The sequence below is a fragment of the Pseudonaja textilis genome, chromosome 1 (assembly GCF_049901715.1).
Source record: "Pseudonaja textilis isolate UNSWEBS1 chromosome 1, rPseTex1.2, whole genome shotgun sequence".
Lineage (NCBI taxonomy): Eukaryota > Metazoa > Chordata > Lepidosauria > Squamata > Elapidae > Pseudonaja > Pseudonaja textilis.
Genome location: NC_141990.1, coordinates 160,868,953 through 160,887,956, shown reverse-complemented (window position 1 = coordinate 160,887,956; position 19,004 = coordinate 160,868,953). Strand labels below are relative to the sequence as shown.

The following is a 19,004-nucleotide window of genomic DNA, read 5'->3' as shown; positions in this document are numbered from 1 at the left end:
TTGGGGTAAGTGGTAAGTTATGCTGTTCCAAAGGGTAGATATCATGACAGACAATGCCTTCTGGTCCCATCAGGTGGAGTTGTTTGATAGAAAGATTAGCACATGCTCCAGATTGTCAGATCTTGAGGGATGGGCAGAAGACAGACACTCTTACAAATAACCTGAACTATGAAGAGCTTTATAGATCGTAAATAGTACTCTTCTAGAAACCTCCCGGGAGTCTCATAAAGTAGTAGTGTTACCTGATCATACCATGCCCAATCACTGCATTCTAGACTAGTTGCAACTTCTGAGTGACCTTAATGAACAAACCCATTTAGAACATGAATGACCATGCCTTAGGCTCCTGATTCAAGAATGGACATAACTGGTGCATAAAATGTCATAACTGCCATTTACTCTTCATGTGGAAACTAAAGACTGACAAATTCTGCACTTATAACTCCAAAGGCCCTATCTGTTTCCTCAGGAGCAACAGGTCAAACTCTTCCTAGGTAACCCAAATAGATCTATCTCATTCAGTTATACAGGAACAAATTTTAATTGAGAATAAATCTAATAGATGTGTTAAATTGATTTCTCAAAAGTATTATGGATGTTTCTCTGGCCCCTCTTTAGTTAGAGGGTCTGCTCACTTTGAACAAGGGTCACTAGCCATCTATCTACTGACAAGATAAGAGGGAAAAAAATTGACTACAAAGTAGAAGTAGCATTCTAAGTTGCTTCATCTTCCTCCATAAATTGGGGAGTTTTTCTGGTAGCAGGCAGACTGCATTAGTGAAAACTGATTCAAGGCCATTGGTGCCTTAAACATCAGCTAGAATCTCAGAGCCTTCGAAACAAGTCCAAGGTTCCCTCTAAACCTAACAGAGATGATTCAGCATTTGAACTAATAAAAGGTTAACCAAAAGAATACTATTCCCAAGGCACTATTTATTCTAGTGCTGGTCCTGGCTCGTGTTCTTTCAATCTAATTTAAAACAAGTCATTCTATAGTTCAGAAATTTGTGGACAAATAATTTGTTTTAATTTAGCTTTGCTATTTTTTTTTCAACAGGGAATGCTTTTAAAGAGAAGTGGTAAATCATTAAATAAAGAGTGGAAGAAGAAATATGTTACTCTTGGGGACGATGGTGTATTGACCTACCATCCAAGCTTACATGTAAGTATGCATACATAGATCAAGTTCTATAATCAAACTTAGTCTACAAAAGAACAACAATCCTATCAATGAAAAAGAACAGCCTAATTAATAAATAACATTGGAATTTTACAATTAGAGAGTTTGTAATCAACTGGACTCTGCCCAAAGTAACATTTAAGGGAGATGTGCAGTGTAAAAATGTAATAAATAAACACATAAAAATATAATATACTGTGAAGTATCATCAAAAACAAGAAAAGTTTAAGATTAAGGAGCTGATTTGCATTATTTATTCCAGTTGAAATTCTAATAATGATAATGAATGAATGATAATGAATTAGACACACAAGGAATTTGTCTCGGTGCATATGCTCTCAGTGTACATAAAAAGAAAAGATACATTTGTTAAGAATCATAAGGTACAACACTTAATATAATAGGGTACAAATCAGCAATCAAATCATACTAGGAAACAGTCAATATAAATAGTAAGGGTACAAGCAACAGAGTTATAGTTAAACAATCACAAGTGGGAGTGGATGGGTTATAGGAGTGATGAGAAGATTCATAGTAATAGTAATGCAGACTTAGTAAATAGTTGGACAGTATTGAGGGAATTATTTGTTTAGCAGAGTGATGGTGTTTGGGAAAAAAATGTTCTTGTGTCTAATTCTTCTGGTGTGTAATGCTCTGTAGTGTCGTTTTGAGGGAAGGAGTTGAATCAGTTTATGTCCGGGATGTGAGGGGTCTGTAAATATTTTCACAGCCCTCTTTTGGACTTGTGCAGTATACAGATCCTCAATGGAAGGCAGATTGGTAGAAATTGCTTTTTCTGCAGTCTTAATTATCCTCTGAAGTCTGTTTCTGTCTTGTTGGATTGCAGAACCAAACTAGACAGTTATAGAGGTGCAGATATTTTTCCTCTGTAGAACTGTATCAGCAACTCCTTGAGCAGTTTGAGCTTTCTTTCTTTCTTTTTTTGGAAAAAAGTTTTATTGTTTTTTAAGACAAACGTAGACAAACACAACATAAAAACATCAAGCCATCTTCCACATATATACATACAGTGTGTCGGTTGGTTTACAAATTGTTTTGTGCATCCACTTCATAGTCATCACTTACAATTACATTGTATATATTCTCATATTGTCAATCAAATATTCCTAAATACATTAATATCATTGTTAATCAATCATTTGACTATACTATTATTCATTCATGTTTTATGAGATAGTCCATATTTTACTTGATTTGTTTTATGACAATTCATATTATCATCCCAAATCTATCCTATAATTATATTGTAATGAAAAAAATAATACATCTTTATATATTCATTAGATTCTAAAAATCTACATATTTCATTACAATGTTTTATTGTCTAACCATTGATAAAATAAATCCCAAATCTTATAAAATTGTTTATCTTGTTCTCTGATTTCAAATGTCAATCTAATCATTTCAGCAGATTCCAATATTTTCTTAATAACTTCTTAATAACTTATAGGATAAGAAAATGCGTCAGTAGTCGATAGCCAGACTGGAATTTTCAAATAACATTGTCTTTTAATCTTCTCCCAGTTTAACCACAGAGACTCCCGTATATAATGTCTTCTAAAGTACCCCTGTGTTTTAGTTCCTTTATATCATAGGAAGGCATGCCACCCCAACAACAGATCATGTCCTTCTAATGTCAACAATCTAGTATTTCTTAATGTTATCCATTCCTTAACCCACATCAAATTTGTAGCTTGATAGTACAACTCCCAATTAGGCAAACCAAATCCTCCTCTTATTCTAGCATCTTGCAAGAGTTTTAGTTTTATTCTCGCTTTCTTACCTTGCCATATATATTTCAACACAATTTTATTTAAATCTTCAAAATAATCTTTTCCAAACCTAATTGGAATTGTTTGGAACAAATATAAAATTCTGGGTAATATATTCATTTTGATTGTTGATATTCTCCCTATTAATGACAATTGTAAGTTTTCACATTTCGCCAAATCTAGCGCTATCTGCTCCTTGGGTTTAATACAGTTATTCTCTTTAAGTGTGCTAGATCTTGCTGTCAAATGTATCCCAAGTACTTGATCTTATTTGTGACTTGAATTTTCAAAACATCCGCCAATTCTTCCTTTTGTCTTAATAACATATTCTTTGTCAAAATCTTTGTTTTGTCTTTATTTATTTTCAAATCAGCCTCCTTTCCATATACCTCTATCTTTTCTGTCAGTTTTAGTGCTGTTTCTAGTGGATCTTCTAAAATGAAAACCAGATCATCTGCGAATGCTCGCAATTTAAATTCTTCCTTATTAATTTTCATCCCTTTTATATCCTTTTCATCTCTAATATTTTCTGATTTTGATGTCTTGATATATGATAGAATCTAGAAATTTGACTACTGTATTGTCTAGTATTGTAAGGGAACAGGGAAATGAGTCCATGATGCAAGGAACAATGAGTCCATGAAGCAAGGAACAAGCAATGAGTCCACAAAGCAAAGAATAAACAATGAGTCCACGAAGCAAGGGAGAATCACTGAGTCCATGAAGCAAGGAAGAAGCAAGCTGTCCTGCAAATTCCAAATGACTGTACTGGCATACCAAACTACAAATTCAGTGTTTGTTCCCAACAAATGCTCCTTCCCACAGCGTCTCCTTAAATCTCAGTCCCCAGTTGTGCCTTGTGAAGAGGGGTGGGGCGCTCTCCTCCCGAGTCATTGGGTTGGCCTGCACTGTTCCCACCTTCTCTCCACTGTCTGTGCTCGGGGATCAGAAGGGGGCGGTCCTCATCGCCTGAGCTCCATCGCTCCTCATTTCTATTCCTTGCCCTCTCTGTCATCCTGCCCTCATTCCTCCCTGCTAACAAGCCATCCCAATCCTGAGGGACCCTGGGATGCCTTGTCCTGTTCTTCCCCACATTTCTCTGAAGCCAATGAAGCCGGCCCCTCGATCTCTGTAGGTTCTAGCTCCAACTTGTCCTCCTCTGCAAATTCAGGCTCCGATAGGAGCATGACAAGTAGTCTTGCTGCTGTCAACATATATACTAATAATTTTTTTCTCCAGTTCTTTTTCCACTAGACCCAGAAGGAAAAGTTTTATATTCATTTTTATCTCTGTTTTCAGAATTTTCTTTTTTCTTTTTTAAATAAAATTTTATTTCAGTTTTCACAAAACAAAAGAAAAAAAACATCTTTTTTTAGTGAACAGCATGATTCGAGGTTTTCACATCTCCATACAGACATAGTTTCAATTACATATTCATCTTTCATATTTAATTTCATATCTTACCACTACTTTGTGTATTCTCTATCATTTTTCTCAAATATTTCCCTCAGGCTTATTTTATAGATTCCCCATTCATTTCTTAACCTGTTTTTTTTTCCCTTTAACAAATTCTCACATCTTCATAGTAATTATACTTATACTTTTATCTGTTGTGTTTACAATTTTATCGCATGTTCTTATTTCATCATTTCCAAAAATTTTCTCCTCATTTCAAACATTACAAAACAAAGATTTCCCCTGCAGTTGCCAATTAAAATGTGCCACCCCTATAGTTTATAATTAATTCCCTTTTAAATCCCATAAAACATTCAACTTTTAATTATCCCCTTAAACATTTATAACAATCATTCCTTAACAAATACATAACATATATAGCTTTTCCATCAGATTCCGCATGGTATTTTCCCCTTAAATTACCTCAAATACATTTCAAATTTCAAAAAGAAAAATTAATCTGTTCAATGCATCATAGAAACTGATATTAATCTCATTACAACCATTCTTATAATTAATTTCAGCTGTATTCTCTGATTCATTAGGTATGATTAATAAACATATCATTTCTCTTTTTTCACCTTATTCCATTTATCTCTATTTATAATCTTTACAACAATCCTCATAATTCATTTCAATTATATGCCATATGTTAATGAAACATAGCCAATAAATTTATCATATTTTCTCTTTCTTTCACATTTATTCCATTTATCTCTATATTTAGTTTAACAATTAACGAGCATTATAGTTACAAACAATATCAGTTTCAATCTTCCACTTTAATAATCTATATTTTCCTACTTTCTAAATAGTTTGTTAGTTCTAATACGTTTGTACTATCCCTTATCACCTTGCAGAATGCTTTCTCTTAATTCATAGTTAACCATTATCTCTGTGTCTTTTAAATAAACAATTTCTTTTCATTTTTGTTCGATTTCCATATTTCATTGTTTCCTGATTCTGTTTCTTATTATTTTTTTTCCTTTTCATTTTCCCCCTCCTTTTCTTACTCCAGTTTTTATCCCCCTCCCTCTCTAAAGCTTCCTTCTGTAATTCTCTTTTCTGCTGTTTCCTTATATGTTATTTGGATTTCAAACTATTCCCTTTTTTGATTACCTCCTCAAATCTCCAATTCTTAATTCCCATTCTTTCCCCTTTTTCCTTTAACCCTCGTTGCTCCACTTTTTTAAAAAAATGGCCTCTTCTTTATTCAGCTCTTCCTCTCCTCTGGCACTCCTTGGTGTTCTTCATATTCTGAGATCGCCATTTCTAAAAATGTAGAGCAAAGCTAAATGATTTCCCTTCCTCTTGCAGCTTTTCTTTCATGTTTCCTAGTTCAATTTTCAATTCCAGAAAAAGTTCTGCCATCTTTAAACACTTCTGCCCAATAATTTAATTTAATTTAATGTTTAAAAGTTATTTCCAACAGTTAATTTAAATTAGTTCATCAAGTAATCCAATATCCAAAATTTGTATATATTCCAAAATCACCAAAGAGTCCCAGAACAGTTTCTTCTTGCTTCTTTCTTTGTTTCAAAGTTCAGTGCTCCACTTTCACTTTCCACTGGCTCTATTTTATTGTATAACGATTTCACTTACTTTGTGTCAGTCCTTTAAGAGAATCAGGTAGAAAAAATAATAATTCACAAATAATTCCTTTTGCCACTAGATGACACTCTCTGCTATGTCCAAATTTCACCCTTTTTCCTCCACTTTTTTTCTCTTTAATGGCTTTTAAAATTCAAAATTATTTATTTTTTCCTTTGACACATTCAAGTCCAGCTTTATCTTTGCTTATTTAGTATCAGGATAATATATTTACCAATTTAAACAAGTATCTTCCCCAGTCTTCTCTTTTAAAATTCAAAGCCATTTTCAGCTGTCAAATTTCTCCTTTTTTCTTCACTTCTCTGTCGCCGCTTTAAGAGTCTTTCTTAAAAATCCTTAAATATTTTAGTTCTGGGGTACCTTTTATTTAGATGTTGCACCTGATTAGCCTAGTCATTCAAGCCACCCTCCTCTTCACCACTCCTGCACACTCTTTTCCCAGTCAGCTTTTCCTCTTCAGGGTGGCCATCTTGACCACTGCTACTGCCGTCTTCGGAGGGGAGTGTTTGCCAAGCCAGGGAGGGAAGATGCGGCTCTCCTCGACCCAGCTGGCAGTCTCCCCCTTCTTCACCACTTCTATGGGGTGGCTCTGGCCCCAAATCAGTTCGAGTGGGGCCCTCCAACAGGAGAGTATGAACTGAAACCACGGACAATCACGGATTTTGGTCTGTCGGCAAGGAAGTCCAATAGGAAGTCACGGTTTTTAGAATTTTCTGTATTAAACTATGAATCATACTCCAATTTTTTTTTATCACATGTCCACCATAGATGATAAGAAGTCCCTTCTTTATTTTTACACTGCCAACATTCATCTGACATGCCTTTATACATATTGGATAACTTATCTGGTGTTAAATATCAATGATACGTCATCTTATAGAAATTCTCTTTTAGATTATAATTTAATGTAAATTTTAATTTTTTTATACAAATTTGATTAAAAATTAAGAAAGCACTTTTTAATGAGTTTTTTATGAGTTAATTGTCTGTTATTACATTATTGCCTTAAGAAAATGTTCCAATCATTGTCTTTTCTGTTTCTTTTCTTAATTTATATGCTAACCATCTGCCTGGTTTTTTTAGCAAATTCAAAATGTCTTTGTTTCGCATATTTCAATTTTGTTTCTATGTCCTGTACAGTTAACATAGATAATTGTTGCCATAATAGTTTAATATGGTATAGAATTTTAGTGTCCATAGGTGTCTTTTGCAATTGTGTTTTCTTTCTGTCTAATTGCATTCAATATCTTTTCCTGAGATTTTTTGTCTTCTCTATGCAATTGTACTGTACAAAATAGCCCCTTTTAACTGCTAGCTACTAGCATCCCATGCTGTCATTAAGCTTGTCCCCCTTCCCAAGTTTATTCTCAAAGTATTCCTGCAATTACTTTTTGCGGTCTTTTACAATCCTTTCCTTTTGCAAAATAGCTTCATTTAGTCTCCATCTGAAATTCAAGCTCTTTCCTCTTAAAACTAAAAGCACTGGATTATGGTCTGAGAAAGATTTAGTCAGAGTCCACTTTCAGAATTTTATTTGCAAGATTTTTAGATATCTATATCATATCAATTCTTGAAAAAGATTTATGTCTTTCAGAGAAGAAGGTATATTCTCTAGCATCTCTGTTTTTATATCTCCATGAGTCTATTAATACTAGATTATCCGTCATCTCAAAAAAAAAAAAGTCTTAGATAATATACCCCCTGAGGGTTTAACCCCTTTGGTGGATGTTCTATCCAAAGCTGGTGTAATCACTCTATTCCAACCGTTCAACATAAACCAGTTTCCATATGAGAAAGGCAGTAACTGGTCTATTAAATGATTTAAAAAATGGCTTCTATTATCATTTGGCCTATACACAGCCACTACTATTAATTTTATCCCATTAAGTTCAATTTCCATGGCTACAAATTTACTCTGGTCATCTGCTATAAGTAGCTTACTTTTTTAAATTGGGGTTTTATATATAAAGCAACTCCATTAATCTTTTTTACACCAGCTGATATAATTTCCTCTCTTAATCGTTTATTTATCAAATATTTCTTGTTTCTTAATATGTATTTCTTGAAGACAGATTATATCCAAATTGAGTTTCCTCAAATAGTGAAATAATTTTTTATGCTTCGATGGAGCATTTGCTCCATTAATATACCACATGATAAACTTAATCTTAATCTTTAAGCACCATAATGGATTCCTGTATACCTTGGCCACTTCTTTCTTTCTTCTTCTCTCTGTCATGTCTTCTTCAATGTCAACTTTAAGGTCTTGTACAACCACTTTTTAAAAATCTTAGTTGGTCACTAACTTGTTTTCTATACCTATTTCTCCACATGGATCGAGAATTAACTTATATCTGATCAAAAAAACCCTTAGCTTTATCTATGGAATTCAGCCAAAATCTTTGCTCATTCCAATGAAATAAGATTTTTCTTTGCTTCAGGATATCGGTAAGGAAAGCATAAGCTTTCCTTTTTCTCAAAATTCTAACTGGAATTTCCTTCAAAACAATAATATTGGTTAACTCAGCCAAGGCCTTCACCATCTTTGATCTGATATCTTCTCCTGGTTGTTCAGGTATTCCATGAAATCTTAATTGAAATTCTTTAATCCAAGCTTCCAAATATGTGATCTCAACTAATTCCATTTCACATATGGCATTTGTCTTCTCCATTCCATGCTCCATACAATCTATTCTGGCTTTCACCTGTTTCATATCTCCTTTTAGAGCTTTAATTTCTTACTGGAGCTCCCTTACGAGCTCATCGATCTTGGTTTCCAGCTTTATCTGCAGATTTTGAATCATTTTTAATTAGTATTAAAACCACAAATGTCTTTAAAAGTTCTATTTCTCCTGAAAGTTTCTTTGTCTTCTTCCATGTAGACATCCTTGGTTTTAAGATCGAAAAAATTAAACTTTTTAAAATTATAAGTTACAGGTTTGTAGATTTGAAGGCTATATTTCACTGGATTTAATAGGACTAAGTTTTCTTAAGCAGAATCAGCAACATCATAGGCTCCCTCTTGTGGTGGTGAATCAGCACTGTTATCTAAAAGGGCCTCAAACGGAAGAGGGGAAAAGAGGCAAAAAAGGGGGAAAAGAGGGGTGAAAGAGGGGAAAAAGAGGGGGGAAAGCTTTACAGTATGTGACCACAAATATCCATATTTTTAAGTATTGTTTAAAATGGAACTGTTCGCCCCCCTCACAGCAGTCTCTGCACTTCATACAAAAATATCTTGTTTAGACTCCAAAAGCCAAATCTATTGAGTCAGCTAAAAATCTAAAGTTCACTGAAAAGCTTAGACCAAAAGTTACAAAAACAGAACCAGAGGTAATTTCCACATGCTTATTCCAACTCAGCTATCTCAGCTCCACCGTCTCACCATCTTAAATTACAAAACCTCCAAAAATGATGGAGAATCCACAAAAAAAGGAAACAGCAGACTGCCACAAGAGAAAGCCTCTTTCAGCATGAAAGGTAAATATGAAAAAAAAAAACCCTAGTGGCTAAGAAGTGGTGGCACCCTTTATTGTCCATTAGAACAGCTGATTGTTCCACAGTGAACTTGCTTGGTTGCCCCGCCCTAGCCAGGGACTCACTCGATTACTTCTTCTTTTTCTTCAAGGACCATTCTGAGAGCTCCCAGCTTCCCATGGGAGCAGAGGGGTTGATTTCAAAAGCCTCCACCGTGTGTATGTGTGTGTGTGTGTGTGTGTGTGTGTGTGTGTTTCTTCTGGCTTAGAAAACACTCTAAGCATCAAACTGTGGCAAGTCCTGCAGGGGAGCTAAAAGTTCCCCTTACTGTCAAAGGGGAGGATCCTGCTGGAAGTCAGGATTACAACCATTTGTAAAACCTAGCGTGATAGTACTATATCCTCTAGCCTCATTCCCCACATTATTAAATGAATGAGGATAATTTAAGTGTTCTGATGTCCTAGCATGTATTATGATTCTGTTAGAACTATCAGTATAGTCTTGGCTACAAGAAAAAAAATCATAGTTGTGAATCTGTCAGAAACAATATTTTGCAGAAGATGTTGTTTAGATTAGATTTTCTCACTTATGAGAGTTTAGAATTAGTAAGAACCACAAGTTGTCATAAAAGTGGGATGAATGCTAGCAGACAGAACTTGGTACAAAATTTAAAAAACTAAGATTTTTTAAGAATACTTTATAGTTTCAATGAAAGTTGTTTAGATACCCCAAAAGAGATAAGAAAAAAGCTCATGTTCTTTGCTTGATTTGAGTGAGTGTATAATTAAAAGATGTTATAGTTTTGTTATACTGGAATTCAATATAATACAGACATATAATACAGACATAAGCAATGGAATAAAATCACACTAGTGTCTTAGACTACAAAAAGAGCTGATTTCAACAAACTTAGAAAGAGCTTGAGAGGGATTCCATGGATGAAAATCTTAAAGGAGAAAACAAGACCTTTGAGAAACTCAGAAAAAAATGATTATTAAAGCCCTCTCCACCACTTTTTGACTATTTTGGCTTATAATAAAATAATAAATTATAACACATGTATAAACACATGTTTAACACATGTACATGGCAAGAGGAACACATCTTGCAAGGTTATCAGACAGATGGCAAAGGGAAGAAAGCTGTTACAGAATCTGGTAGTCCTGCTAGAAATACTTTGAAACTTCCTCCCAGAAGGGAGCAACAGAAATAGACCATGAAGTGGGTGGGTGTGGTCTCTTAACAATGCTTTGAGCTGTAAACACATAGCGCTTATAAAGGTGGATGCAGGCTGTCTGCTAATTGCTCACAATCCTATCTGGCTTCCCCCATTGACTTTGCTTGTTGGAAGCCCCCCTAGGAAGAACATAAATGGCAAACAAACAACTATTAATGGACAAATGCCAAGCAAACTTAATGAGTGGATCCCTAGCTAAGCAAGAAACACCGATCGTAAACACAAGCAGAAGCTCTGGAGGCATCAGGTTGGCTTAAAATTAATTCAAAAGATGAAAAAGACTTTCCTGTAATGTCCTGAAAATGTTTTACAGTATCCTCTGCCTTCAGGTATAATAGAAAATACTATTGCCGTAGATTCCCTTAAGCATATATATGCCATATGAAAAATTCCAACTGCAAAACAGGAAGAGCAACCACAAAAACATCTTCCTCAGCCTTTTCTCTACCACCACCCTTGGTTGCATCGTGGATAACAATATGCATTTATAAGTGTAGGATTATATTGAAACGTAAAGCATAGAATGTATCAGTTGGTATATGATGTTCAAACTAGCTAATTGCTGTTGTGCATTATTACTTTACTTTGCTTTCTTGAAGTACATAAGATTGCTTTTTTGAAGTTCTCACTAAAAAAGTAAAATTGCAAGTATATTTTAAAAAGCAAGCCTATATAGAGGATATCTGAATGACTTGTTCATATTTGGAGGCTAACAACAATAGGCTTACAGCCGATACAGAATTTAAAAAAAGAAGTATTACTGCCACTGATGCTTCCATGCTCACATTAATTTATAGAAATGTTTAATGAGTATGGCATTTTATGCATTGCAAGCATGACACATACTGTATTGACCAAAGCAGGTATAGGCAATATTTTGTTTCCTGAAGATCACAAAGTTTAGTAAAGACTGTGTATCTATCACACAGAACAGAACTTCCTCTGGGATAAACAGATACTCTTACTTCTTCTATATATACAGTTTAAAATTTAGCTATTTTTATTAACAACTGGCTATTTTGAGTTCTCTGGTAAGGAGCAAGCGAATAGACTTGCTTCCAGAGGTGAGATTCAGACAGTTTGGACTGGATCACATGAACTGGTATTTAAAATTCTGCCCAGTTCGGTGAACCAGCTAATCCCATCACTGGCTGGCCCACCCACTGCCTGTTTTGGGGGCCATTTTTTGCCATTTGTCGAGCAATTTTTCAGCTATTTTCAGGCCATTTTTCGGGATGTTTTCGGGCCATTTTCCAAACCATTTTTGGGGTGAAAAACAGCCCCAAAACAGCCAAAAGCAGGCCAGGAAGGAAGGAAGGAAGGAAGGATATATACAAATATAAAAGCAAATATACACAAATATAAAAGCAAATGCAGTGAGGATAGAATAAGGGTAAAGGTAAATGGCTGCTCTGTTTTGCATTTCCCTCTGACAAGATAGGTGGAACACGATGTTGCCTCAATGACAATATAGAGCAAAAAAGGCATATGAAGGCATAAGAATCGAATATATACTTGGTTTATGCTAGTTCTTGGGCTTCTTCTAATCTGATGTGAGGGGAAATGAAAGATCCATAATTTATCACAATTTCTTTCTTTTTTCTTTAATCATAGAATTCTGATAACCAAACAGGAATTGTTGTTGCAGTTACTGGGCAGGGCATGCAAATATCAGATATCTTTCTTTACTGGCAATACTGTTTCTCTATCATTGGATTCATAGATTTGACATTTTATCAGGTTTCATGAACCATCACTTTTAATCTTCAAAATAAATAATGTTCTAATCTGTCTTTTACAGTTATGTTATTGGTAGGTTGGGCTCTAGTTTCTTTTTGAGTGAAGTCTGATGGAAAGAACGAGTTAAGCAGCTCTGCTTTCTCTCTCTTACTTCCTTGCCATCTTTTCTCCTTAGTGGACTGTCTCCTTGGCTTTTTTTTCTTGTTTATACAGTATTTTGAACAAACTTTTTTTATTATCTTTGACTTTTGTTTCAAGTCTTTGTTCATTCTCAGCCTTTGCTTTTCTAATTTCATCTTTCCATGTTCTGGCTATCTCCTAATATCCTCTTTCCAATTTTTTGTACTTATCCTTTTTGCCTTTCAGTTTATCAGAGAGAACTTTGTGTAACTGCTGGTTTCTTCTTGGATTTCTTGTTTTTCTTTTTCAGTGGTATTGTGTTGCTCTGGGTTTTATGACCACATTCTTGATCATATTCTTGCTTCTTGAGGTTTTTCCCCTTAGGATTTTTATCCCATTAGAATTTTTCTTAGGCTCTTCTGAATCTGTTAAAATGCTTGTGCCATATGTAATAAGCAGTATGTAAAAAAGTTTTGAAAGAATCTCATCCCGAATACTGAGGATTTCTCAGGCAAATGTGTAAAGTTCCTTTCAACTCTGTTATTCGGCAATTATTTTACTTACTTGAAAACTAGGTTTTTTAAAAGACTCTTCCAGCTATAAACAGTGGTACAACCATCTTTACCCCAGTAAGTACTCCACGTTTGGGAAAAAATGTTTCATTAATTGGGAGAGTTGACAAAATGGAATATCTATTAAGAAGTTGATCTTAGAATGTTTAGTAATATGAAATTCAAAATGTAAAGTCTAATTTTCAGTACAACTGAATATTAGTGAGGAAGGAAATGGCTAAATTACAAACCTCTGTTTTTGTGTAATGTATAGATGGCTAAAGTGCAGCTTTCGAAAGTCCTATAAGAATGCTACAATTTTCTTTCTGTGCAGTTTCAGTCTCCATTTAATTGGTAGTTGATGTATCTATAATTATTTTTTCCATCCAAGTAGCCTTCCCTGTACTTTCCCATATCAGGGGTGGGAGAAACTGTTGGGATAGAAAAGTCTATTCGAGCAGTAGATATAACATTTCTATTGCTTTCTGCTGGTGGAAATGCATAGCTGAGTCACTCATGAAACCATTGTGAAGTTGCTGTAGTGGAATTGTGAAAACATTTTCAAAGTTTGTCTAATTTTATTTCAAGATTGTCTTTCGCTTCATAGAAATAGTTTGAAGTAGAATTTAGACACAATATTTCATAATCTGTTGTCATGCAGGAGTGTATACAATTGGCATGTGCAATATACTTAGTTGTATTTTATAAATACATACTGTTGTCTAAGCTTATAATACAGTTGTAGGGTTCCTGTACTGTTTTTTAGGAGGAGGTGCTCTTTCTTCCAAATGTGCCCTTGGCCTCAATGGAAACCAATCAAAGTGTGATTTATATTCATTAAGTGCTTGTCAAAACTGAAAAATTTTCTAATCAACAGCAATCTAGCTGAAGCCTCCTCAATGGCTGGGAGTATTGCCTCTGTGGTATCGGCTATTTGCCTGTTACAACTCTAGGCTAGAAATCCACTGATTACATTAGGCTAAGCTGTGAAGTAAATGAACCATATCTTATTTAGGTGCAAGTAGCTTCAGTATATTCCTGCCCTGCAGGGCACTTTATAGCATTTTATATTTTTAAAATTAGTGTAGCTTTCGATTTGCTGCAGGGTCCTGCATGTTATGCCTTTGAACTCCATAAGTAAAGAGAACAGGATCTTTGTCTTCCTACTTTTCCTCTTTCTGCATTTTATCAGTTTTATTTTGCATCTTTTCCAGACGGTATTTTGCAATAAAAATGTCTGACTACTCTCTATACAAAAAAGTGAATACATCAGCATTTGCTTGTCAGGGCATAGTTTTTTTCCCTAAGCAGTACTGTGCAGTTAAATAAATTTTGCAGTTTCTGTAGCTGTTTTCTCAATCTTACTATATATTTCTTCGTGATAAAATTGTGTTGTGAAAGAGATTATTGAATGTACTGCAGAAGTGATTTGGTAGGCATTATCTGTATTAGTAGTATTTTAGTGTATTACATAATCTCTTTTGCAAAGATATTCCACATAGTTAATACACATTTTCCTTTTTGCTTTTTTTTTTTCATCCCAGCTAGGGTAGGCATCTGCCGCTTACCAAATTATTGGAATAAATATCCTTCTGGGTTCAGTTCCAAGTGGGAAAAAGACACTGGAAACATGGAGGCTATGATGGACAGGACCACATGGCCTGGATCTCCAGAGTGAAAAGGAAGGGTGATCACATGCTTCAAAGTGAAGGAAGAGATCAAGACCGTTGATATGCTGAGAGTGCCTGGGTTGTATAACCTTTGTTGGGATTTGAATTGAAGCTTGTATTCTGATTGGTTGTCAGACTCCAATGGGAGCATGCAGGGGCAACTCTGTAGACTGTCCTGAGTTCCAGGTTTGGTTGAGCCTTGCTGGATGATGTTGTAATGAAAAAGGGCTTTTGGCAATTGATATAGTTTCACCTGGAAATCTTTGTTGTGTAAAGTATTCTGGCCCAGGCCTTAATGGCCCACCCATTAACAAAGGTGGGGGTGAGCTTTAGCTTCTGTTTCTGCTCTTGAGTTTATACCCTTTTAGGAGAAATATTCTGCCTTTTTAATATTTCCTAGGATATTTCAATTTTCTAGGAGAGGGGTGGGTTTCTCCTTCGGAGCCATTCCTTATGGGAATTGCTAGCCCAGTGAAGGTAGCAGTGTATTCATTGGGTTCAGGTTCATTTTCTTTCTTTTTTTTAAACAAGTTTTATTGATTTTACAAACAAACAAACAAAACAAAACATCATTAAACATTAAAAACATAAAACCTCTTTCCATTGTAGATCTTTACAAGGCAGGTAACATATTGCTTTATATCACGTACTTATAATTTATCCCATTTCCATATAAACACGTAAATTCCCTTTACCAAATTCCACATTGTTTCTCTTTAATCATTATTCAATCATATTTCCTTTCTGATTTATCTGCTATTCAGTCATCAAATTTATATTTTCCTCTGGCTTGTTTATAATTATTCTCATCTAGTCTTCCTCCGAGATTTTATTATTTAATTCTTAATTAAACACACACACATAAGACATAGACATAAAAACATAAAACTTTCTTCTAGAAAGTAACTTGGCCCCAGATTACCTCTTTTTGTATGGACTTCAATTGAATTCATGCTCATCTTATATACCATTACCCATCTTATTTACCATTCTATATCTATTATATAACTCCTCTCCACTTTTGCCTCATCTTAATTCTGTTTTATATATTTAATCTTGCTTTAAAGAAAAATATTTTTATATCTTTTGTCCATTTCTCCATTTACATCTGTCTCATTTCCAATTTAAGAAAGAATAGTTTCCCCTGGAATCACTAATCGGAGTATGATGCCTTTCTATCATTCCCCTAAATTAAAATTTAAAATAACACCTAAATCCCAATCAGATTCTGCTTAGTACATTCTACTATTTCAGAAACCAATACTACAATAATAAATCCATAACAATCAACACATTAATCCATTAAACTCTATATTCAAACTAATATTTTAAACATTCCCTTTAATATTTTATTAAAACTTATTATCATTCATTATTAAACCTTTTAAGATTATGTCTTGATATTTTAGTCTTTTATTAGATCTTAAAAAGTTCTGATTATCTACTTATAATACAAATACCACTATTACAATACACATATGTACTTTGCAGAATCCCCCCTTTTTTTAAAAAAAAAAAATCCCATATATTACCCATTATCCCTAAAAAAAATTCCCTTTTCTCCATCTTGTCTTATATCTTTGTAACTTTTTCCCCCTTTTCCCTTTCCTTCTTAGCCCGCCTAAATTTTTTACCCCCTCCTCTCCAAACCTCTGCCTTCTTGATTTCCCCTTTCTGTTGCATTCCTCTTTCCTTTTGCTTTCTAGCATTCTGTTGTTTTTGCATCTTCTTTTTCTCTTTCATAAACATTTTTTTATTTCTTAAGTCCTTCCTTTTCGCTCCTCTTTCTCCTTTCTTTCTTAGTCACACCGTTTATTTCATTAAAAATGGCTTCTTCTTCCAGCTGTTGTTTAATTTGCTGACACATGACAAGCGCCATATCTAGAAAACAAAGGGCTTCTCCCATAACATCTTTGCCTTCTTTCTTTATTTTTAAATATTGTTTTTTTAATTCATCAAGAGATAGAGCCATTTTGAACTGTTTCTTCTTCTCTTTCTGTATCCTCTTCTTATTATTAAGCCAATCAATTATTTCCAAACTTAAAACAGTTCCCAAAAGTCCCAAAGTCCCACAGTCATCAAACAGTCCAGGCAGAGTACAAGCTTCTTCTTTTTACAGTTTCTCTTCTAGGAGTGAAGTCAAATTAGGGAAAGAAGAAACGTCCAATCTGTGCTTTAAATCTTTCCTAGAATTAATTTCTATTCTCTTTATCTTCAAGGCATCTCCTCCAGCAAAATCTTAGAGTAAAGATTTATTTTTCCAAACCTCTCCCTTCCCACTTATAACAAAGGAGTTTAGGTTTTATCTTCTACCAAAAGGCTAGTTTCCCTTGTCCATTTGTTAATTCCATAAGGGAGGGAGAGTGACTTCCCCTTTTCGTCACTTTTCTTCGCAGCTGAAAACATCAATCGGGAACATTATAGCTTCCAAGTCATTACTTTCCCAGGTGTTAAATATGTCCTTAAGGTCCCAGTTCGACCAAGAAAAACTTTCTTTAAAAAAAAAAACTCCTTCTTCCCCCTGCGCATTCTTTATCCAGTTGCCGGCTTCTTTATGGTGGCCATAAAAGACCACCGCTGCACTGTCTTGAGAGAAGGGGGTTATTGCCATCTGGGGGGGGTTGCGACGCCCCTCATCCCCGTCCGGATCCCCCCTCTCTTCAGCTGCCCCAACAGGGCAGCCTTAGCCTCCAAATCCGTCAGGATCGGAGGCACCAAGGCAGCTAGCACAGCAGGGATCGCAGAGAAGGCGAATCCCTGCTGTCACCGAAGCCGACAAACCGGAAGTCAGGGTTCAGGTTCATTTTCTAGTCAGGAAAACTTCTCATCCTTTCCCCTTCCCTGGCCCCATTGAGATCTATCATTATCTCTGTGTTCGATGTTATGTGGAAAAGGGCTGTAGGTGTCTGGCGAGGTTGGTTATATTTCTGCTGGCCTCTATGATATGGATTATTGCTTGGTATGAAGCCTCTGGGTGAATCTTGAGGCTGACTGCGAAACCAAGTTCGTTTATAGTATCGGCCAAAATGCTCTGTTTTACCACATTTATAGCAATGTTGGCACCTGCCTACATTGCCAGCATCCCCGCCTGATACTAACGGTCCTTCGCTGTGCTTGCCTGGCATTATGGTGCATAGCAGCAAAAACTCTTAGCTCTTCATGTCTCCCTATCTTCCTTTTCCTATCTTTTTCTTCCTCTTTTAATTTATCCCTTTGGTCATAGACAAAGTTTGCGATCCTGCGCAACTCTGCTATTTCCAAGGTGGGCCAGTTAGATACAATATGGTGAAAGTGATCCCTGATGTTATGAGTAGCCTGGTCCACAAAGGCTGAGGCTAAAATTCTCTGGTCCTTTTGGCAGCTTGGGTCTAGGTGGGCATATGTCACAGCTGCCTCTGAGAGTTGTACCCAAAAGGCATCAGGATTTTTCTTTTCCCTTTGGGTTGTCTTTTGAAATTCTGACCAGTTGAGGGGCTTTTTTTCCTATTTCCTATATGGCTTCCATTAGATTAGCTTTTCCCTTTAACAGGTTGGCTGGTTATTTGTGCTGTATTCTCAAATAGTTTCAATAGTTCATCCTGAGTTAGGAAAACATGCAGTAATTGATTCATGTCTTCCCAGGATGGGTTGTGGCTCTCTATTATTGATTTCAGGGTTTGGATCACTGCTTGAGGGTCTGCCCTGAATGTTGGTGTGTCTTTCTTCCAAATAACAAGATCTGAGGGAGAGAAGGGAGTATGTGTCCAAATGTAGTTATATCTGCCCCTTCCTCCTCCCGTTACTGGTTTGCTCAGTAGGGGAGCTATTATTTTTGTCTCAGTTTTCCCTTCCAAGAAATGGGTTTCTTCCTTAGCTTGATTTTTCCCTATAGTTAGTCTTTGGTTCTGACTAGTTCAGGCCAGCAATACCAGTAGAGTATTTAGCTGGGCTTGATTCTGGGTCTATGCACTTTTAAAATTTTAAAATCAAAAGTACCGCTATCAGGCCAAATCTGCCTCCCAGTGTCATCCCTTAGCAACGTCCATTTTCTACATATCTTCTTCACTTTCCTCTTATTCATTCCGGCCAGGACTGGCATCTGTTTTTTGTCCCATGCCTCAAGCAAATCTTCTAAAGGGGGTATCTACCACCCCCGAGTTGCAACTTCCCATGTTTCCCCTTCTGATGTGGGGT

At 35.5% G+C, this 19,004-nt stretch overlaps 1 protein-coding gene across 4 annotated transcripts in view; it reads left to right on the top strand.

The window, feature by feature from the left end:
- Positions 1-19,004, top strand: part of AGAP1 (ArfGAP with GTPase domain, ankyrin repeat and PH domain 1) — a 372,362-nt gene that overhangs the window by 164,714 nt on the left and 188,644 nt on the right. For all 4 annotated transcript variants that reach the window (XM_026707846.2, XM_087919564.1, XM_087919565.1 and 1 more), the window contains one exon: positions 1,058-1,162. In XM_026707846.2, the coding sequence (XP_026563631.1) occupies positions 1,058-1,162 (105 nt within the window). The remainder of the gene's footprint in view (positions 1-1,057; positions 1,163-19,004) is intronic.